At 39.2% G+C, this 23,465-nt stretch overlaps 2 protein-coding genes across 2 annotated transcripts; both read right to left on the bottom strand.

The window, feature by feature from the left end:
* Positions 1-11,255: 11,255 nt before the first annotated feature.
* LOC148584562 (uncharacterized) lies at positions 11,256-12,779 on the bottom strand. Its single transcript, XM_088518505.1, has 4 exons — positions 12,670-12,779; positions 12,248-12,517; positions 11,532-11,825; positions 11,256-11,418 (listed from the first exon to the last, which is right to left on the bottom strand). Exons 1-4 carry the CDS (start codon positions 12,777-12,779, stop codon positions 11,256-11,258), a joined length of 837 nt encoding a protein of 278 aa, XP_088374631.1.
* A 3,446-nt stretch (positions 12,780-16,225) lies between these two features.
* Positions 16,226-16,750, bottom strand: LOC148584561 (uncharacterized). The gene is made up of 2 exons (XM_088518504.1): positions 16,451-16,750; positions 16,226-16,387 (listed from the first exon to the last, which is right to left on the bottom strand). Exons 1-2 carry the CDS (start codon positions 16,748-16,750, stop codon positions 16,226-16,228), a joined length of 462 nt encoding a protein of 153 aa, XP_088374630.1.
* Positions 16,751-23,465: the final 6,715 nt, after the last annotated feature.

Below are 23,465 nucleotides of genomic sequence, written 5' to 3'. Positions count from 1 at the left end.
TATATTGCAAACGACTCGTGCACTTGCAAGTACTTTAAAACTCACAACAATTTGCATTGTGGATTTTAATGAAATCGTGGAGCAAACAGAAAGTATGGCGCTGCCTTAAGAAGAGAAAGCCAGATGGATCAATTATGCATGATGCTGGAAGACTGCTATCTTAGTGATTTGGGGTATAAGGGGTCAAAATTTACATGGAACAATTGCTGCCAGGATGGGACCTTCACTAAGGAGCAACTTGATCAAGTTGTCATTAACAGAGCCTAGTGTGAAGTGTATAAAAACTCGAAAGTACAAGTTCTAGCAATTAGGTCCTCGGATCACAAACCTTTGCTTTTGCAAACAGAAGATACAAATGAGACCCAGATTTATTGTAAAAAAAACTTCAATTTGAGGCCAATTGGCTGATTGATGAAGATTGCTCTACGATTATCAAAGAGGCATGGGAAAGGGGATAAGGTGGTGGCTCGAGGATGCAAACAGTGAGGCAAAATCTTGTCTAGTGTCAAACTATAATGCCCTGAGAATTAATTAAATGGTAATTAACTTATCGATTTGTCTCCTAGCCTTATTTCACTCCGAACAAGAATCAGAGACCTCAACTCCTAAAAAACGGAGCATAGTATGCAGCGGAAAGTATTAAAATTCTATAAACATTAATCATCAAAACCAGAGCATCTACCAAGGAACATTAACGTAACTAAAATCATACTATACACATCATCATTACACGGGATCTATGTTATACCTTAATATGCAAGCATACATCAATCTCCAAAGTCTATAGTATAACTCAAAAGTACTAGTTACCGTGAGTATCCACCTAAGCTTGCAGTAAGTCCTTAAGCATCTCCCGGGTCGAATCCTCCAAGATAACCAGATGCTTTGCGGTATCCATCTTCTGCTAAACTATCTAATACAAGGCTAAGTCCGACGACTTAATGAGTATAAATGCACATGACGTACCCGTCATTAAATGGTGAACTTAGTTGTTTGTAAAGCACATGCAACATTATGAGATGACAGTTTATCATGAATATGATATAGAAATAATATATGCATATGATATAGAGTAACATTAATAGTTCAACCATATGGTCTACTCGAGATATTACCCATTCTCAGCAGGATTGACGCTGTCCCAAGGGACCTGTAGTACAACACCGGTGTCCCAGATATTGCATGGCTACCGTACATAATACTAGTAGCATGACCGAGTCTGACCTCGGGTGGTCCACACTGGTAACGATGTCCGTCCTATAGTGACCATCCATTGGGAATGGCTGCGTCGTGGTCACAAAACCATTGGATCCAAAGTCCACACACACATTTGACCATAAAGTTAACCTGTATAGTAAGCCCATGGCCGTTATACCGCACGTACCGGTGTACCATGTCATACGATGCAATTAATCTTATCAGTCTTTTACATGTATAATTTTACAAGCCTCATCATTATCTTATTAACCAACACACGTTTTCGCAAAAGAGAGTTCACAGTAGTTCCAAAATGTATTTAATGAGAGTTGCAAAATATGCATGTTTGATATATATAAAATAGACGTGCAATGCAGGAAAAGTAACAACAAGCATCCATGTGAGTTTACACTCACCTGTGCTGTAAGACTTCTTCATAAAATTCCCTTGAGGCTCCATAACCTCTAATACTGAGAAAAGACCTATCATCAGTTCTAATCTTACTAAAACAAACTTAAAACATCAAAACAGAGGCTATAGGACGAATGGATAAAGTGGCGTTTCCTAGAACACTCTTGACCGTACGTCCGGGCTCATGGCCGTACGTCCGCTTAGAGAGTTTCAGGTAGAACCTCATTTGGTTCAACCATCCTCCTATCCTCCCCAAACTGGTTCTAAAGCTACCAAAAGGATATCTAGGACATATGATCTCAAAACAACACCTCCATACAAAAAGGAAATAAGCCCAATGTTGTGTCAATTTATATTAACTCACAAGTGCACGAATCAACTGTAGTTAATGGATTGCAAGTGCGAAGTCGATCCCACAGAGAATTGTATTTTTGAAAGAACAACTTATATCTAAATTAATTTTATCCTAACCTAGTCCAAAAACAGTTTTAATTTTGAGTTTTGAAAATTAAAGGATAAACACAAACTAAATAAAATAAAACAAAAGATAAAGATTAAGGTTGTGGAATCCACACTCACCAAATCATTACAACACATCTCATGTTCATCAATATTATCCAAAGTTCTCACAATAAAATCTTAGGTATGTTTTACTTTTGCTTCAAAAGAATTAATCAAAACCATCGCATGTATCCATTCTTTCACACAAATCACAAAAGAAATCCAATTTAATTTAAATCATCAAGTGTATCTATAAATCACAACAAGATATCCAAATTAAATCTAAACATCAGATGTATCCGTAGAATAAATCACAAGGGATATCTAATTTTTTATGAGTTAAAAACCAACCAATCAATCATATGAAATTATCTCAAATCATCAGATGTATCATTGAATCACAAAAGATATCAAAGAATTATCTCACACATTGATTAGAAGTAAAACAATTGAAATATAAAAGCTCAATAAAATTGAATAGCATTGACTTACATGAACATAATGTTGCCCTTCATTGATGAGGCTTCATCCCTAACCTCAGTTGGAAATTTAGCTTCATATAAAAATAAAATCTAAACCTAAACCTAAACATAACAAAAACTAAACTAAAGAGAGAAGTTGTGAATTTTTGTCTCTGGAATTCTATATCTTTTCTTGAATGCAAAGATGTCTATTTATATGCTTAGGGAATTCCTAGAAGCCCTAGTAAACCTAGATAATTCAGAGGTCTGTCTCCCAGTCCAAATAGAAGTCTGAAATCGGAATAGGATTTGTCCAGATTTGTATCCTTTTATTGTGGGACACTTTTGGTATAGTAAACGTCCGAAATAGGAAAATCCTATTTCATAATAAATTGTAGATTTTGAGTAAGCTTTCCAATACCGCTAGAATCACCCCAATCCAATATTTGAGTGGAAAGTTATGGTCAAAATACTGAGCCATGTGCAGAATCTGAATTTGAATCGAATCTGATTTTGACTCCAATTAGAGAAATTTCGATTTAATCATTTCTTTGATTGGGTTGAACTTAACCACATCATCTAGATCTTCTCAAAGTGTGATTTCTTCCAAACTTTTCATTTTTCCCTTTAGTTTTTTTTTTTAACAACCTACAAAACACTAAAAACACAAAACTAACACAAAATATTAAATAACGACACAGCTAAAAGATTAACTAATGTAAATAAGGGGTCCAAATATGCAATATTTGGCACTTATCAAACACCCGCAAACTTACATTCTGCTAATCCCTTAGCAAAACAAAACGAAAAATAAAATGAAAGCAAGAAACATAAATCCTCTTCCGTGGGAGAGATGATTGCATTTAGCATATGCAACATGCATTTTAAACCCCTAGGCATCCCTAGTGGACGAGTGAAGTCTCGTGAGTGCTTAACAGGAGTGATACCCACAAACATTGTAGCACTATGTTGTTAATAATAAAGAAGTTTCACACAAACCATGATTCTTATTCATGAGCAAGCTTAAAAAGACAAACACCACCATTTCAATCGAAATGAAATCCAGAATCAACTCACTCATAAATGGACAATTGAGACCTCGTATGTTTTGAAAAGTGTAAAGTGTAATAGCATACAATCATGAAGCTTTCAGTTTAAACTCAAAACAAGTTCCACAAAATTTGTAAGAATCCCTAACATATGAAATATCAAAGGCAGGATATGCATTTTTCTTCTCCATTTTTTTTTTTTTGTAAAAAAAAAAAAAATTTACAGGCTCTGGAATGTCTAACTCCCTTAAGCTTTATAATTGACCCATGTAACAAGTGTTAGGCCAATCACTCCCAAGCTAGGTGGCTTTAAGACACTAGATGTAGAACATCCCTAAGGGCTTATTAACTTAAGTCAAAAAGGCTACGAAGCCAGACTAGCCATATCTTAAATCAACACTAAACTTCACACATTTTGACACAAACACTCAATGCTTAATGAGGGAAAAGGTCCGGTTACTCAGCAGAAAACTCAACATGATCTTTCTTCACTTTATATATATATATATATATATCTTGCAAGCCAAGGTTATTCATCCATAGGTGGATAAATCTCAAAACGAACAAGCTTAAGCTCAAACATCATACCTCACAAAAAGCATGCTAATGTGCTCATAAAAATTTATCTAAAAACAAATAAAATCTTTTTTACCCAAAAATAAGTCAAAGGACTCAGACTCCTAGTGACATAACGATGATGTTCAATCCTTTAAGCAATCCAATGAAATGGAAACCACAGTCACAGTTTAACTCAAACTCGACAACAACATAACACAATTTTTTATTTTTTATTTTTTCAATTTTTTTAGCACAAAAAGACAAAGCAAAATAAACAAATAAAAACAAAAATAAACAAACAAAGTGTTTTTCATACCCCCAGACTTGAATTACACATTAGCCTCAATGCGTAGTATAGAAATACATTACCAGGAGTAAGGAAATCTAAGTATGAACAAGGCCAAGGCATCCCCCAAACTTAAACAACAAAACACCAGTCTACAAAACGAACAGCAATAATATATATATATATATATATATATATATATATATATATATATATATATATATATATTTATAGAAACAAACACCAAAAGATTAATTGCTGTTAGAAACAAAAACAAATAAAAACAACATGTAATGAAAAAGGAAAGAAAGAATGTGTGGAGTGAAGTGCAGAAAATAAACTGGAGGAAAAACTTTACAGCGCTTCCCCTGATCATGCGAATGTCTAACCAATCCTTTCCACCCCTTCTTCTTCAAAACTTCATACCCATCTGAAAGGATATTTCGCCATCTTATGTAGAATTGCTTACTTCGACAGATCTTCTTAGGAAAGTGGTTCTTAGATTTTCGCTCTTGTGTGCATAAATCCTTGAGTTTCTTGACATAAGATGGCTCTTTGAGACATTCAGGATATGAAGCTTTGGGTTCTTGATATGTCTCAAGAGGGACAGCGATGCTGGCAGGAGCTTCAGTACTTACTTCCATGCCACTAGGCAGATTAGGATTTGTTGGGGGCTCACTGTTCTCATGGTGCTTATTGAATTGTAGTGTTTTGAGTTAGCTTTCCAATGCTGCTAGAATCACCTCAATCCGATATTTGAGCAGAAAGTTATGGTCAAAATACTGAGACGTATGCAGAATCTAAATTTGAATCCAATCTGATTTTGACTCCAATTAGAGAAATTTCGATTTAATCATTTCCTTGATTGGGTTGAACTTAACCACATCATCTAGGTTTTCTCAAAGTGTGATTTCTTCCAAACTTTGTATTTTTCCCTTTAAAGTTGTAGTTTTTCTTCAACAATTTACAAAACACTAAAAATCACAAAACTAACACAAAACATTACATAACGACACAGCTAAAAGATTAACTAATGTAAATAAAGGGGGTCCAAATATGCAATATTTGACACTTATCAAACACCCCAAACCATGCCTATATTTTGTACAACTTGGTAACTGCTTTAATAACTGGTTAATAAGATGCATTGTATGACATGGTACACTAATACATGCGGTATAATGGCCATGGACTTACCGTATAGACTTGATTCTATGGTCAAACTGTTTGTAAATGTGATATATAGGCCTTGGATCCAATGGTTATTTTGTGACAGACGCAGCCCTAACAGGCGGGTCACTATAGGACGTACGTCATTAGTAGTGTGGGCTGTTGTGCCAAATACTACCTAAATTAACAGATTATAATTGGTACGTTTAACTCGCAAGTGCACAAGGGGTGCAAGTACAAGATCATTCTCATGAGGGTTGGTAAATTTTGATAAAAATTAATTCTGCAATTTAAAACAAGAGAAAAGATTAATTTTTTATTTGATAAAGATAAAAGGTAGGGCTTTGATATCCACCACTAATCATGCTCAAATAATATAACAATATGTCAATGTTCCAATCATATTATGAATACCTAATGTTTGCCAACCTAAGGACATGGGTGTATACTCCTTAAGGTAAAGATTTTCCTAAGCAACGAATTAGGCATGGGTGTATACTCTAACTCTTTTCTTTCTTAAAGGATTTAGCATGGGTGTATACTAAGTTGTTCTTTAAGAAAGCATAAATCTATGAAAATCAACAAACACATGTAGCCTAAGGCATGGGTGTTTACTCCCGATTTTCCATGTTGATTAACCCAAGAACCCATGAGGAGATTCTTTTGTCACTTTATTAAGCCCAGGACTCGATCATCCAAATTGACTTAAATAACTAATTCATACCACATGCATATAATAGCCAATCACACACATATGAGGAATTCAATAAAACAGGAATTAATCAAGTTAAGCATCACAATATGACTATCACAAAGGCGCCAACATTGATATATTTAAGAAACATAATTAGGGCCTCAATCTAGCTATACTAAGGAGTTTAGTTACACATAATTAAAATAAAACTAAAGAAGAACAGGGAAAGAAGAAACCGAAAACGACTCCTTGAAGAAGCCTCAAATTCCTCTCCCCAAGATTATCTATCAAATAATGAGGCTTAGAGATCTATTTATAGGGCTTAGGAAAGTCCTAGAAGCCCAAGTAATCCTAGGAAATTCTGAGTCTAGCCTCCTAGTCCAATTAGGAAGTAATCCTAGTACAAATCGGAATAGGATTCGTCCAGATTTGCGTTCTTTTATTGCGGGACAATTTTGGCATAGCATAAGTCCGAATTAGGAAAATGCTATTTCACAATAATTTGTAAAAGTTTGAGTTATCTTTCTAATGCCGCTAGAACCACTCCAATTGAATACTTGAGCTGAAAGTTATGGTCAAAATACTAAGACATGTGCAAAATCCAAATTTGAATCCAATCCGATTTTGACTCCAATTGGAGGAATTCCGATTTAATCATTTCATTTATTTGATTAAACTTAACCACATCATATAGGTCCTCGATTATGACTGGTTAAGCTTAACAATATCTTCCTGGTCTTCCCAATTTGCGCTGTAAGCTTGGAACTTTTTCGGAAACGCATTCTTTTATTCCATGACCTACAAAAACACAGAAAACACAAAAAGAAAATAAAATAGCACAACATAACCAATTTAAGTTCCCGAACTGTCAATTTAATGCAATCTACCCCCCTCCATCAATTTTTGGGTGTTAAAAGTGATAAAATGACCTCTATACCTCTACAACTTTTATAAAATTCAAAATTTACCCTTAATTTCAAATTTGAAATTAATAACAAAAAAAAAAAAAAAAAAAAAATTGACCCGGGGGGGGGGGGGGGGGGGGTTAATTGCATCAAATTGAAAGTTTAAGGGGGTGAAATTGAGAGTTTTTGAAATTTGGTGATTCAGAGATCCTAAGTAAAGTTATTCTTAAAAATTTTAAAACTTCAATGACCAATGACTCCAACCTTTTACAAATGAGATCAATGAAGCCATACATGAACAATCATCAATAAAGGTAGAGCTGCAAGAGTAATGGGATGACCACATATGTCAGTATTTATCAGTTCCAAAATATCATCACTTCTGTTAATCTTTCTTCTTCTCCCTTTAACACAATCAACACAAGTATCTGAATCATAAAATAGGTTGACAAAGATACTATCTTTAATCAACATTTCCACTCTTTGTATAAAAAAGTAACCCAACAATTTGTGCCACAACATAGAGGATAATACACTAATTCTCTTTGAAACCAACAATAATATTCACAACAAGAGCACTAGAAGAGTAGTGAGTTAAAATAGGAATCACATCGTGATAGATTATACATGTCCAACTGCAACAAAACCATATAAAAACCTTTCCAATTCTGAAAGAAAAAAGTATATCCACATGGTCCAAAGGAGCTCAAAGATTGAGATTTCTCCCCTTTAGATTTTCATCAGCAGATATAATAGGTGTCAACCTTCGTAACCAAATCCATTCTTATAACCACTAAGTGATATTGAGAAATTCATACTAGTATTCATAATTAGTCCCCGTTAGGGTTATGATGGCAGATAATTAAAGAGACAGACCATGATTGTCCAAAGCTAAGGACATCACAACAAGATTTAATGTCCATGTAAAACCAAAAAAACAAAACAAAAACAAAAAAAATTCTCTCATAAGGTCATCATTCCCCCAAATGATAAGATGTTCATCTTACACATGCTAAAATCCGCAATACAGAATACACTCTTATGCATAATTTTTATCTCACATTCATGCTAAAGCCTGCAACACACAATAAACTCTTATGCATGATAAAGCAAAATAACCTAATAATTTATCATGGTTAGTCTCATATTGGACAAGTATGTAACCACTCAAAATCATATTTTTTTGGTGTACAATAACATTATCCACATTGAACCACTAAATCCCAATAATTTATCATGATTAGTCTCACAATTGGTGGGTACATAACCACTTAAAATCATCGATTTTGGTCTACAGCAACATTATCCAAATTGAACCGAAAGTTCATTTATCTCAAAATGGTTATGATAATAAATACACGTACGTAGTTCAATTTCAACTACAAAATAAGAGAAAACCACAAATATTACATTCAATTATAGTTAAAGTTAACAAATCTATGTGGTAAAAGAATCCATTAATGTCTTACTCAGTTCAAAATATTTTGAAATAATTCATTAAAATGATTACCAAGTACACTTTTACAATAATTAAAGACATAGCATAATGGAATCATTACTTGTTACTTGTTTTTATATGTCTAGTAAGGGGTATTTTCTCTCTTTTTGTTTTTAGTTTTCCTTGCTGAACAAAATATGTGGAAGTTATTCCTAACTCACATCCCGTTGTCTGATAAAGGACATTGGTGTAGTAATTAAAAGACTAAAAGTCACGCTCCCTGGCAATAAGTTTTTATCACCATGTCTATAGTGCATGAAATGAAATGATAGAATCACACCCATGTGGATGCACTTAGCAAAAGAAAACAAAATCCAAATTCATTGTCTGAGCCCACATTTTATGGTACTCAGCTGCTCATCCCTTGGGGAAAATTCGCAACTAGAGAGAAATGACAAAAGAAAATGCATGTGTGATGCAGCGTAGGATAGTGGTGAACAAGAAAACAGCAAGTAGAAGGGATAAATATTCCTAAGATTGTGAGACTATCACCAAAATCAAATAAATCTTCTCAAAACAATAAAGGCTATCTATGATTTAAGGGAAAATAATGAAGAAACTCAACTTTGAGTATTCTTATTGAGAAAACCAAATAAATAATCAAAACTGCATTCTCAAGGCTCTAAACATCTATTTATAACCCCAAGACTCCTAGTCCTAAGATAACAATGATAGGGAAAAACATAAATAAAAAGGGGGGTAAGTCTAAGACTTAGTGAATATTAATGCAAATAATGTTCATGCCAGTTTAGTGATGAACTCTAATTTTTAGTAAAACAATGGTTCCATTATGACAGATTTACATGGGTGTGATATAGATATATAATATATGCATATGATATAGAGTGACAGTCATAATTCAATAGTATGATATACCCGAGATATTACCCCTTCCCAGTAGGGTTGGCATTGTCGCGAGGGGCCTATAATACAATACTCGTGCCCTGGATATTGTATGCTACTGTACATAATACTAGCGGCACGACTGAGTCCAAACTCGGGTGGCGCACACTGCTAATGATGTCCATCCTGTAATGACCGTCTATTAAGGCTGCACTGGCCATAAAACAACCATTGGATCTAAGGCCCATATAACACACACACATTTGACAATAAAGTTAACATATATAGTAAGTCCATGGCCATTATCCCACACGTACTGGTGTACCATATCATACGATGCAAAATTATCTTGTCTGTATTTTACATGCATGCTTTTACAAGTCTCACTTTCTAAACATATTCAGCACAACGTTTTTCTCAAAAATGCTAAAGTTCATGGGCAGCAAGTATAAATTGTGAGAGTTGCAAACATGAATGTTTTTGGTACACAAAATAGTCGTGCAGTGCATGGAAAATAACAACAACCATTTTGTGAGTTAAAACTCACCTGGGTTGTATAACGTCTCCGACTATTCCAAATGATCCGGGTTTCCCAAATTTGTGGAAAACCTTCTATTAGTCCTATTTTTATCAAAACAACTCTAAAACAAGAAAATAGCAGCTATCGGATGGCTAGTTAAAATAAAGTCCCATGTCACACTCCGGACCGTACGTCCGTTGTGATACTTCAGACCGTACGTCCGCTTCGAGGTTTTTAGGGAGAACCTCATTTTGTCCACTCGTCCTCCTATTCTCCAAAACCAAATTCTAAGGCTATCAAAGGGCTTCCTAAGGTCTCCTAACTCAAAATGAAACCTCCATGCAAACGCGATCATGCTAAGTCAAAACAACATTATTCTAAACAATATTTAATGCATAACTAAAGCTAAAGCTATAACTAACAACAGAAGACAACATTAGGTCAGCATAACAACGTAAAAACAAACTAGGTAAAGCGATGTTACCTCCTTCAAGCCAAACTTCAAGAATCTCCTCACCGTTAGCACCGAAGCTCACAAAACCTCACAACACACACACAAGGATGGATTTTCTCAGCCTGGGGGCTTGAGAGAACGTGAGAATTCATGAGGGGTAAGGGGTTTTTATAGCTAAGGGGCTCTTCCAACTCTCTAGAAAAGCAGCGGACGTCCGCCAACCCTAGTGTATGTTCGGCACTATTTACACAGCAGTCCAAAGGTTGCCTCGTACATCCAGGTATTATCCAAAGGGTATTCCAAAAAGTAGCTTACATCCGTGTGGTCCCGCTTACGTCCGTGTACTATTTGCAGAGCGTACGTACGGTGGTCCCCCTGTATATGCCCGCACTGCAAACAAGAGCGTACATCTGCTAACCCTAGCATACGTCCGCTCCAAAAGCCCAAATTACCCTTCTAGTGTCCTTAGTGACCCAAAGCCCAAATTAACCCCCTAACTAACCTACCTAAGCTTAGTTGATTATTTGGGTCACTACATTCTCCCCTCTTTATAAAAATTTCGTCCTTGAAATTTATAAACAAAAATACCAAAAGAACAACACTTAAAAGAGGAGTAGAATGTTACCTTTCGTCTGTAGAGTCATTGGTATCATGCTCAGTCGGTTCTTGGGCTATCTCCTCCCATCCATTAACTGGCACTACATCATCCTAAAACGACTGCGAAAGATCACCTCGTAAGTCATCAAGCGTGTCATACTCAATGTTGCCAACGCTGTACCAATCCTCATCAATCTCAACTCCTAAGTACAGCAGCGCACAGAAGGAGTAGTTCCATATGCAGTCTGGGTCGATCTGTATAGGTTCCATAATCCTGTAGTGAAAAGAAACTCCTTCTTAGTCAACTATTCCATTACCCAAAACGGAAATAGGCATACTGTCCAAGTATAATCTTTGAAGAAAAGAGTCATACACAATCATTCAAACAAATGCGGATAATGACTCTGCATGTCTTGCTCTGCCTCCCATGATGCTTCCTCGACACCATGGTTACGCCACAATACCTTAACGATAGGGATTGTCTTGGTATGTAGCACTTCTTGCTTCTTATCCACGATCTTCACTGGTTCTTTGACGTAGGTCAATCCCTCCTGGATTCCCAACGGCTCATATTCCACGAACGCATCAGGATTAGCGATGTACTTCCTCAACAACGACAAGTGGAAAACGTCATGCGTTCTGACCAAATCTAAGGGTAAGGCGACTCTATACGCCAATCTCCTGATCCTCTGGGTGATCTCAAATGGTCCAATAAATCAAGGACTGAGCTTCCCCTTCTTTCCAAATCACATCACTCCCCTCATGGGTTATATCTTGAGGAATACACGATCCTCCACATTGAATTCCAATGGTCACCCTCAGTTATCAGCATAACTCTTCTGCCGACTCTGAGCTGCACTCATCTTTTCCCTAATGATGAGTACCTTGTCACGAGTGTCCTGAATCAACTCTAGCCCAAACATCTACCTTTCATCGACGTTGTCCCAATACAAAAGCGACTGGCACTTACGTCCATAAAGTGCTTTGTAAGGCAGTATCCCAATAGTCGCCTGTAGCTGTTGTTGTAGGCGAACTCTATCAAAGGTAGGTGCTGGACCCAACTACCTTTGAAATCCAACGCAAAAGCTCGCAACATGTCTTACAGAATTTGGTTAGTCTGCTCCGACTGCCCATCTGTCTGTGGATGGAAGGCGATACTAAACTTCAACTCCGTCCCCATCTCCTTTTGAAGACTTTGCCAAAACGTTGAAGTCAAGTGAGAATCTCTATCCGAAACAGTCGCTGATGGCACTCCATGCAAACGGACTATATTCTGAACATATAGTCTGGCCAACTTATCCATCGAATCCTTAACCTTCATGGGAATGAAGTGAGCACTCTTTATGAGAGATCGACTACTACCCAAATGGAATCTTCTCCAGTGGATGTCTTGGGTAACCCCAAAATGAAATCCATAGCGATCTCATCCCACTTTCACTTCGGTAAAAGCAAGGGCTTGAGCGTTCTTGCTGGTCTTTGATGCTCTGCTTTCACTTGTTGATAGGTTGAGCACTCCTCCACAAACCTTGCAATATCTCGCTTCATATTGTTCCACCAATATAATCCCTTCACGTCACGGTACATCTTAGTACCACCAGGATGTATAGTGTACGGGGAACGATGAGCCTCGCTCATTATCTCCTTCCTCAATCCCCCGCTCTCTGGTACAGACACTTGCTTAAAATGGGTGAGCAACCCATCACCCGTGAGACAAAACTCCCTTGCCTTTCCTTCTTCAAGCAACTATTTGATCTTGGCGCACTCAGGGTCCTCCAATTGAGCGGCTTTGATCCTTGCAAGCAATTCTGACTGAACCATCAGGTTAGCCAAGTGTATAGGTGCACCTAGGACTGTTAAGTGAGTGAAGCGTCTCGCGAGCAAGCTTGGGTTCGGCTCGCATAAGCTCGGCTCGTGCTCGACTCGAATATTAAATGAACCACTTCATGAACACAAATCCTGGCTCGAATATTAAATGAAGTAAGCTCGGCTCGACTCGGCTAAGCTCGTGAACAGCTCATATAAGCTCGTGTGTATATATATATATAAACTAAGTAATACATGATTAATTATAAATCTCATAATTATTAAAACCTTAAAATTGCATTTATATTTAAGCGTTTGAGAATGAAAAATTTTAGACCCTTCGTGATCAAAGAGAGAGAGAGCAATCATTAAAAAGACCTCGATTCAATTAGAGCAGACCCAAAAGAAAGGAAGAAGAATCAAGCAGAAACTATTGAGGGAGATTGCGAAAGGCATAAACTATTGAAGAATCAAATAGACCCAAATACTATCACTACCTGTCTGGTGAGCGAGAGTGAGAGAGTGGGAAATGAGAGTTCAGGTAGAAGATCCGTTGTGACTGGTGAGGGGGATTGAGAGAGAGAGACGTTAAAAAAATATTTTTTTGTAGGGGGCGTTGTCCCAATGCAGTCTGAATGCAATCTGTTAACTTGTCCCACATTGTTAAGAAAACATCAATCTCTAAGTTTGCTTATCTATAAAAGGATGCATATCCTCTCTCTTTGAAACCAAATGCCTTGCTGTATTGACTCAGGCTCCATACTCGACTAGCCAGGCTAAGCAAATACTCATATGCAAACTAACTTCTTAAGCCGTTTAAGAGTACTTGAAGTTAAAAAAAAAAAAAATTTAAAAACAAAAACATTAAATATAAGAGCCAGCTCGCGATCTGGCTCGGCTCGACTTATTATTAGCTCGAGCTCGATTATTTTGACTCGCCCTTGAGCTCGACTCGAGCTCGAGTTCGAGTAAAATTTAAACGAGCCAAGCTTGAATAAGGGAAGCTCACTCAAGCTCGGCTCGTTTACACCCCTAGGTGCACGTGCACCTTCGTCTACTACTTCCAATCCTATCCTAGCGAACTCCTTAATCAACTAGGGTTGAGAAATCCCAAGAGTGGCAAGCTCCACCATTGATTTCCTTCTCAACACATCTGCCACCACGTTAGCCTTGGGAGGATGATAATTGATCTCACAATCATAATCCTTGATCAGCTCCAACCACCTTCTCTGCCTTATGTTAAGCTCCTTCTGGGTAAATAAGTACTTCAAGTTTTTGTGGTTCGTATAGATCTCACACTTCTCGCCATACAAGTAGTGTCTCCAAATCTTTAGCGCAAACACAACTGCTACCAACTCCAAGTCATGTGTAGGATAGTTCTGCTCGTAAGTCTTCAGCTGATGTGAAGAGTACGCAATAACATTGTCTTTCTGCATAAGCACTCACCCTAAACCCTTCTTAGAGGCGTCGCTATACACTACGAAATTGCCAGATCCCATAGGTAATGCCAACACATGAGCAGTTATCAAGCGCTTCTTCAGCTCCTGAAAACTCATCTCACACTCGTTCATCCAAACGTAGTGAGCGTTCTTCTTAGTCAGAGCAGTAAGTGGTGCTGATTACTTCGAGAAACCTTTAATGAAGTGTCGGTAGTAACCAGCAAGTCCTAAAAAACTTCGGATCTCGTATGTGTCCAAGGAAAGACACGCTATCCAGCCAAAACTCGCACTTCTCGAGTTTAGCATAGAGCTGCTCCCTTCAAAGCCTTTCTAATGCTTTCCGTAGATGCTCCTCCGGCGTCTTCCAGTAGACCAGAATGTCGTCAATAAAGACCACAGTGAACTGATCTAGATAGTCATGAAAGACTCTGTTCATCGTGTCCATGAAGACAGCTGGCCATTAGTTAGTCCGAAAGACATAACTAAGAATTCAGAATGTCCGTAACAAGTCTTGAAGGCCATCTTAGGAATGTCCTCTTCCTTCACCCTCACTTGGTGATAGCTTGAGCGCAAATCGATCTTAGAAAACACGCGTGCTCTTTGCAACTAATCCAACAGATCGTCAATCCTTGGCAAAGGATATCTGTTCTTGATCATCACCTTGTTCAACTCGCGGTAGTCGATGCACATCCTCATTGACCCATCCTTCTTCTTCACGAACAACACTGGTGCTCCCCACGGTGATGAACTAGGGCGGATAAATCCTTTATCCAGAAGCTCTTGGAGATGTTCCTTTAGCTCTTTCAATTCTAAAGGTGTCATCCTATACGGTGCCTTTGATATAGAATTAGTGCCTGGCACGCACCCAATCCCAAACTCCACCTCCCTCTGTGGTGGCACCATAGGAATGTCTTGCAGGTCCCTCTTCTCTTCCTTAACTGGGGCAATGACAAACGCCAAAAAAGCTTGTCCTCCTCTGAGAATAAGCTTCCGGGCCCGAACGGCCAAAATCGTCGGAGGTAAAGACCTCACTTGCGATCCAACATACATCACTTTTCCTTCTCCCCACAGCCTAAACGTAACTTGCTTCCGAGTGCAGTCGATAATCGACAAATGCTTTGCCAGCCAATCCATTCCGAGAATAACGTTGTAACTAGTCATAGGGAGAACAACTAAGTTTGAGGGAAGTACTCTTCCATAGATTGTGACAGGGCATCCGCAAACTACATGCTTACAGACCAAAGTTTTACCAATGGGGGCAATTACAGCTAGACTAGGTTCCAAAGTTCGTACTACAAGTCTAGACAGTCTTATGAACATAATAGATACAAAAGAGTGGGAAGCCCCTGAATCAAACAAAACTGAAGCTTCAAATCCAAGTATAGGGACAGTACCTATCACTACTTCTGATCCTCCTTCCGATTCTCCTGAAACAAGCGCGTAAACTCGGGCTGGCGCCAAAGGTTTCTGGGCTACTCCCTTGCCCACATAGTCCTTGCTGAAGTGACCGAACAGGCCGCACCGGTAGCACGGCCCGGTTACCATTCTACAAGGTCCCTAGTGAACTCGGTTACACTTCCTACACAGCTCCGATATGTGACTCTTATGCAGCGGAACTGGAGGATTACCAGAGGTATGTCCTTATGACCTCCACGGTGGAAAACTCCCCACTGCCATCCTCTTAGCTAGCTCGGCTCCTCTTGCCGAAGTACAAGGTCCTTGAGCCCTCCTCTTATAATCCGCGTACTCAGCCGCATTCTCCTTCAGGCTCTCTTCTTAAATTGAAGCCCGATCCACCAACTGAGAGAAATATCATATGTCAAAGCAGCTCATCATAATCTAAATGCGAGAGTTTAGATCTCGTTCAAACTTCTTTGCCATCTTTTCCTCATTCGGGATGAGGTACATGCCGAAGCACGACAATTGCAAAAACTTCGCGGCATACTCAATCACCGACATTCTACCCTGAACCAACTCCAGAAACTCTCCTGCCTTCGCCTCCTGCACTACTTAGGGAAAGAAGTGCCGATTAAACTCGTGGTTAAAAATGTCCCAAGTAATGACAGTCTCTGATCCCAAATCGGCAGCAAGAACCGCCTTCTTGTCCTGCCACCAGCACTTGGCCTCCCCCGTTAGCTTATAAGCTGTATAAGCCACCTTCTGCTCATTAGTACACCCAATTGTAGCTAACAACTCTTTCGCATCATTCAGCCAATTCTCAGCGCTAATGTGATCACCTCTTCCATCGAAACTCTGCGAGTGATGACTACAGAAGTCATTCAAAGAGCATCTAGTCCCTTCAACTGGCTGCCTTGCAACCCTATCGCGATCTAAGGCTGACACTAGATGGCCAATTGTGTCCATCACTTGATTACCCGGGGTACTGGACCGTAGACTAGGATGTCCATAGGCTCGGGGTAAACATTCCCTTTAGGGCTTCCAAGTTCTAGTGCGTTAGGTCCAGTTGCAGGGTTTCTTCGGGGCAGCATTCTCTGCAGCAAAACGCAGAGTTAGAACCAACTCGTCTAGAACCGAGTGACCAAATCTAGAGGCTAAGTCCTACCAGCCTATCTAACCTAAACTTAGGTGTGATCATGGCCTAAGTTCTCTTTTTCTTTATCCTATTGTCTTTTCAGAGCACAAAGCTCTGATACCAGCTGTAACGACCATGATGGGTAAATCAATTAACTAGTAATTGACCCCATGGTTCGTCTCCCAGCCCTATCCCTAGTGGAACATAGTGTTGTGCAAAAATCTACCTAAATTAATAGGTAAATAATTGTACGTTTTACTTGCAAGTGCACAAGGTCAACATGGTAGTATAAGGTGCAAGTACAGGATCATTCCCACGAGGATTGCTGAATTTATGTTTAAAAATAGATTCCTTAAGCAAAAGCAAAATAAAAGTTGATTGTTGATGTGATGATGACAAAGGGTAGGGCTTTGATATCCACCACTAATTATCTTAAACTAGTATTTCAATATGCCAATGCTTTGATCAAGTTATGCATATTTAATGTTTGCCAACCTAAGGGCATATGTGTATACTCCTTAAGCTATTGATTTCCCTAAGCAACGAGTTAGGCATGGGTGTATACTCTAACTCTTCTCTTTCCTAAAGGATTTAGCATGGTATATACTAAGTTGTTCTTTAGAAAAGCATATGTTCTATGGAAATCGACAAACACACAAGGCCTAGGGCATGGGTGTATACTCCTAGTTCCCAATGTTGATTAACCCAAGAATCGCGGTGTGGATTCTTTTGTTACTTAAGTTAAACCCAGGACTCGGTCATCCAAATTGATCTAACTAACAAGTCCATACCACATGCACATGTTGATCAGGCATACACATATGAGGAATTCATGCAAGCAGGTATTAATCAAGTTAAATAGCACAACACGATCATCACAAGGCGCCAATATTGAATTATTAATTTAACATAACTAGGGCTTCAATCTAGCCCTACTAAATAAATCAGCTACACATAGAGTTGATGTTAAACATCTTCATAAAAAGAAAAGAAAGGAAAGAATAAACCCGAGACTTGACTTGAGAGCTCCTATTCTTCTCCCTTCTCCAAGCCTCCTATTCTAAAGGCTTAGGAGTCTATTTATAGGCTTTAGAAGTCCTTGAAAAAGTAGTAAACCCTAGGGTTTTCGTAGGGTTTCAATCCTATTACAATTTGGAGTTTGAAAAACCCTAATATGGAAATAGGGACATTGTAGCCACCACTTGGAATGCCTCCTGCGCACGGGTGCACTCGATCGCAGCCCGTGTGCGCTCGATCGCAGGTCTGCGATCGATCCTTCTTTTGCCCTGTGCTCGATCGCTCCTAGCTTGGCTCGTGCAGCATCTTCTCTGGTATTGCGCTCGATCACAAGTACTCTGCGATTGATCGCAGTACCAAGGAGCTCCAATTTTTCCATCTTCTCTTTTTGAGCCTAAATCACCCAGTTTTACTTCACTTTCTTCCAAAAGCCTGTAAAAGCATGAAAAATACAAAAAGGAAGTAAAATGGTCTAATTAACTACAACCAAAGGATTAAAACATGTAAGATAAGGGCTGAAAATATAAATATTTTAGCACTTATCACACCCCCAAACTTACATATTGCTAGTCCCTTAGCAATACAAAACTCAAAACTAAAAGGAAACTGAAAACAAAAAGATAAATCCATCTTTTGTGGGATGTACAATTGCATTTAGCATATGCAACAAGCCTTTTAAACCCCTAGGAATTCCCTAGTGGACGAGTGAAGTCTCTTGAGGGTTTTCCAGAAATGTTACCCACAAACATCATGCAAGAGTTTATGCTATCCGAAAATTAAGGTATCACTTAAAACCATGATTCTCATTCATTAGCAAGCTTAAAAAGATAAACTCCATCTTCAAAATGAATTGGAATTTTAAAATTTAATTACTTACAAAAGACATGCTAAGACATCACAAGTTTGAAAATAGGGTAAAGTGAACTAGCACATAAATATGAAGCTTCCAATTGTTTCTAATGTGCAATGTCTCAATATCTCAAAGTTCACTGAAATCCCTATTATAATGAACAACAATGGCATATTTTTCTCTTTCTTCTTCTTTTTTTTTTTTTTCTTTTTTTTGTTCGTCAGGTTGTGCAATGCTTGATTCCCTTAAGCTTTCTAATTGACCCATGTAACGAGTGTTAAGTCAATGACTCCCAAACCAGATGGTTTTAGGGCATTAGGTGTAGAGACACCCCTAAGGACCTACTAACTTGAGTAAAAAAGGCTACAAAACCAACTAACCATGATAATGATCAAATCCAAATTTTTCACCTTTTGATGTGAACACTCGATGCTATGAGACAAGAGGTCCAGTTACTCAGTAAAAACCATCAATGATCATTTATTTCACTTATATATATATATATATATATATATATATATATATATATATATATATATATATATGCCATAGTGTCATCTAATAAGTCATCCAATGTCATTCAAGATGTAGAAATACACATATCAAACCTCATGTCATACCTCACAAATTATGTGCTAATGTGCTTGTGTGATCAGATCAAACATGTGATTTTTCAACTAGCCTAAGCAAGTAACCAAACTAACAGATTCACTCATAAGATCATATGTTCAAAATTTTAAGCTCACTGATGAATTCAAGCCACAATTCTTTCTAGATCAACCTAAAATTTTTGAGCAACAAGAACATGCATAATTTTTTTTTTTAAACACAAACAACATAAAATTGGGACAAAGTGTGTGTGAACATGTGTGCCCATACCCCCAAACTTAAATGACACATTGTCCCCAAAGTGTCTTAAGTAAAGGAAAGAGTGTACCCAGGAGATGGTCGACCATGTCTTGGAAAGCATGACTCACAGCACACCCCCAAACTTAAATTGAAGCACATTTGTCCCTGCAAAATAATAAAACACACAAACAAGTAAAAAGAAACAACACTAAAACGAAGTAAAAATGAAAATTACTAGGAGATGCTGCCAAGTGCGCTCGATCGCACATGTTGTGCGTTCAATCGCACTAACAGAGTGCGGCAGCATCACAGATGGAGACCTGCGCTCGATTGCATGTGTGGTGCGATCAATAGCAGAAACAGAATTGAAAAACATGACAAAAGACTTTTAACATTAACACACCAAAGTAAAATAAAACACAAAGGAAAATAAAATAAACATCATAATAAAAAGGATATGCTATGGGGTGCCTCCCATGAGCGCTAAGTTTTACGTCTTCAGCCAAACTGTGGTCCTCTCTCAGTGTTGCCCATAAGTAGATGCTCCAGCTGGTGGTGGTAACCTAGCTAGGATGGACTGCATCAGATTTTCCAGGGCAGCTAAACGTTTGTCCATGGTGACCTTATCTTCCCTAGCTTCCCTTCTTTGATCAGCTAGTTGTCTCCTAAGACCCTCCATTTGCTCACAAAGGGATCAGTATTGGATGGCTCGAATATCAATGGAGGCCTCTTCTTCAGCTTTTGCTACCATCTCAGCTACCGGTTCATCTTCAGCCATGGGCTCGACCTCCTCTACCTCTTCCTCTTCCTCTGGAAGTGCTTGGGGCATATGAGAGCAACTCTTATTCCATTGGCGAATGCAAATATGGGAGTGGTCGTGACTGGTTCGTCTGCTGCAGTGCCCTTGATTCCCTTTTTTCGAAGAATATATGTGATTAAGTATGGGAACGGCAACCCCCATGAGTGAGTGGACTCTGCTCCCCCAACATGCACTTCATTCCAAAATTTATGGATTTGATTCCAAATAATTTCGGGAATGGAATACCAGGCATCCTTGTCAAAGGCGTAAAGAGTTTGTAGAAATTGATCTCGCCTTTGAGTTTTGTGTCATAAGGGGAAGGCATTGCGATGAAGCACCGAGTCCACAAACCATAACCTTTGCAGCAACTTGGACCGGCTTCTAGCATTGTGGTGGGCATCTGCATAGTCCCCTTGACACATATCTTCGTTGATCTCCGCCACATAATAGCGGGTCGGTCGCTCGGCAAGATTGGCAGTTTCGGGAGGGTGCTCATCATTGCACTGCAAGGCGGCGGCTATATCGGCCCTCGTCACATGAACAATTTGCCCTCGAACTTTGGAGGAGACAGCAGCCAAGTTGTCACAATCATGGGAGAGCTTGGCATAGAATTCAATGACAAGCTTTCGGTAGACGGTAGTGGTGACTGGTTTGAAGAGCTTCTTGAGACCCTTTTGCCTAAACTCGGCAACCGCCCATTGAGTTGCCTCGTTGTTTTGGAAATCTTCTCTAATGGCGAAGGTGGCTTAAAACAGGAGCTTCCGCTCTTCAAAAGCTGGTGGGGGAGAAATATCATGAGCTTCCGACCCTCTGGAAGATGAAGCACGTGTTCTAGGCATTTGGGAGTTGGTTGGGGACTTTTGTCGAACACGTAGTGTGCACTGCGATACAATGACAACTTAGGCCAAGGATGCTCCAAACTCCCTGCAAACACACTAAAAATCCAACACAGAGGCAATGTGGGTGGATAAACACCCACTATTGCAAAAAAAATTGAAAAAATATGGAGATTGGAGGAGTGTTCGGTGATGTTTTAGGGTTGGGGTGAGGTTGGAATGTGATGTGGTTTTCGGTGAAAGATGGTGGTATGGTGGCCAGAAAAAGGGTCTTAGATGGTGGTGGTGTAGTGGATTTGGTGAAATCTAGTTGAAAAATAGGAGGAGAATGAGTGCTGGAGGTGGAGATTTGGGAAGGGACTGTACGGCGCAGGGAGAGAGGTTGTGGGCCCTGGGGAAAAAGTGACCTAAATAGTTCGCAGGCCCTGCTGTCTAAGTGCGCTCGATCGCACACCTGGTGCGCTCGATCACATTCAGGCAGAGGCGCACATGTCTGGGCATAGTGCGCTCGATCGCACCTGGGGTGCGTTCGATCACCCTAACAGAAGGTATCAGGCCCATTTCGGTAACTGCGCTCGATCGCAGGGACCCTGCGATCGATCGTAGTACCTGAATATCATAATTTTTTTTTTTTCAAAAGAAAAGTAAAATGTCAAAACATCAGGGATAATCAAGACATGTGTGAAGGGCTGCACTTGAGCTCTTCAGAATTTGGCTCAAGTGCTCTTGTAGGAGTGGGACCTCTTTGAACTGTGACTGCCTTTAGCTGCTGGTGATTGCTTAGGTTAGGTACTGTTTGAGCTGGGAATTCCCCCTGCTTCCTCTCACTCAGCTCCTTTGCCATCTGACCCATTTGCACTTCCAGCTTTTGTATGGCTTGCTCAGTCTCTGTATTGACATGTTTTTGATCGGCCATAAATTGTTGTTGTGAAGTCACCAGGCTATGTATCATATTCTCTAGTTGGTTCATCTTTGGCTCTTGAGCTGGTTGACTTGCTTGTTGGGTCCCTTTCTGCTGTCCTTTATTATTACTCCAGGAGAAATTGGGATGGTTGTGCCATCCTGGATTGTAAGTATTGGAGTATGGGTTGTTCTTGTGGGGATAATTGTTTTGTCCCACAAAGTTCACCTCTTCTTGTTCTGCAAAAGGACACTTCTCAGTGGTGTGATCTAAATGGGAACAAATAGCACATACCTAGGATTGTGTGTCCTGTTGCAGAGGTGAAATTTTCTGAACAGTCATGGCTTTGACAAGCATATCCAATTTCTTTTCTACTGCAGCCAACTAATTAGTTGATCCTCCACTGAGATTCACCTCATACATACCTTTGCTCTTGACTCCTTTCCTTCCTCTTGAACAGAATTGATGTGAGTGCTCACTTAATGTCTCAAAAATTTCCACAGCTTCCTCACTACTCATTTCCATAAGTGTTCCTCCGCAAGCTGAATCAACCATCCCTTTGTTCGTATCATCTAATCCTTCATAGAAAATTTGTACCTGCTCATCTTGAGGGATGTTGTGATGTGGACACTTTAGGAGTAAGGAATTGAAGTGATCCCATGCTTCAAAGAACAAGTCTCCGTCTCGTTGTTGGAACATTTGAAGTTCCCTTTTAAGTTGCTTTGTCTTCTGGACTGGGAAAAACCTCTTCAAAAATTTGGTGGTCAATTCTTCCCAAGAATGAATGGACTCTGCAGGCAAGGAATTGTACCACAGTTTAGCATTATCTTTCAAGGAAAAAGGAAAGAGAACTAACCTGAGTCTCTCTTGAGTTAGGCCTTGAACATTCTGCAACTTGCATAAGTCAAAGAATTCCTTAAGATGCAAGTTGGGATCCTCAGTAGCTATGCCTCTGAAGTGGGTCAATGCATTGAGAATTTGAGGAGAGATATAATAACTGCCATCCACCTCTGGTTGATATGCTATGCATGAGGGTTAATGGAGGTTTGTTGGCACGTATGCTTGCTTCATTGGTCTCCTCCCTCGTGGTGGATTTGCTTCTAGGGGTCTTGGCCCAATTGGATTTTCTGGCACGTCTTCCGTTTCAACCTCTTCTTCTCCTTCTTTGACTCTAGGTCATTGTCGAATTGTCCGCTCAATTTCAGGATCGAGGAGAAAAACGGTTGAGGCTTGAGATCGACGACCTTGCATGAACTTGGCAGCTTCAGCACTGCCTAGTCCAGATGCTCTTTGG

Source organism: Corylus avellana, chromosome 7, assembly GCF_965113065.1.
Source record: "Corylus avellana chromosome 7, dhCorAvel1.hap1.2, whole genome shotgun sequence".
NCBI classification, from domain to species: Eukaryota; Viridiplantae; Streptophyta; class Magnoliopsida; order Fagales; family Betulaceae; genus Corylus; species Corylus avellana.
Note: the sequence above shows the minus strand (reverse complement) of the source record. Positions and strands in the feature narration are given on the sequence as shown.

What these genes read in the sequence shown, in the direction of transcription:
- LOC148584562 (XM_088518505.1), bottom strand. Translation starts at nt 12,779, where the DNA reads ATGAGCGAGGCTCATCGTTCCCCGTACACTATACATCCTGGTGGTACT. An exon ending in GAGCAGACTAACCAAATTCT is followed by an intron (nt 11,826 to 12,247) that starts GTAAGACATGTT and finishes CCAGAGGATCAG; the next exon opens with GAGATTGGCGTATAGAGTCG. An exon ending in CAGAGTCATTATCCGCATTT is followed by an intron (nt 11,419 to 11,531) that starts GTTTGAATGATT and finishes TTTTCACTACAG; the next exon opens with GATTATGGAACCTATACAGA.
- LOC148584561 (XM_088518504.1), bottom strand. Translation starts at nt 16,750, where the DNA reads ATGGACACAATTGGCCATCTAGTGTCAGCCTTAGATCGCGATAGGGTT. An exon ending in CCGATTTGGGATCAGAGACT is followed by an intron (nt 16,388 to 16,450) that starts GTCATTACTTGG and finishes TAAGTAGTGCAG; the next exon opens with GAGGCGAAGGCAGGAGAGTT.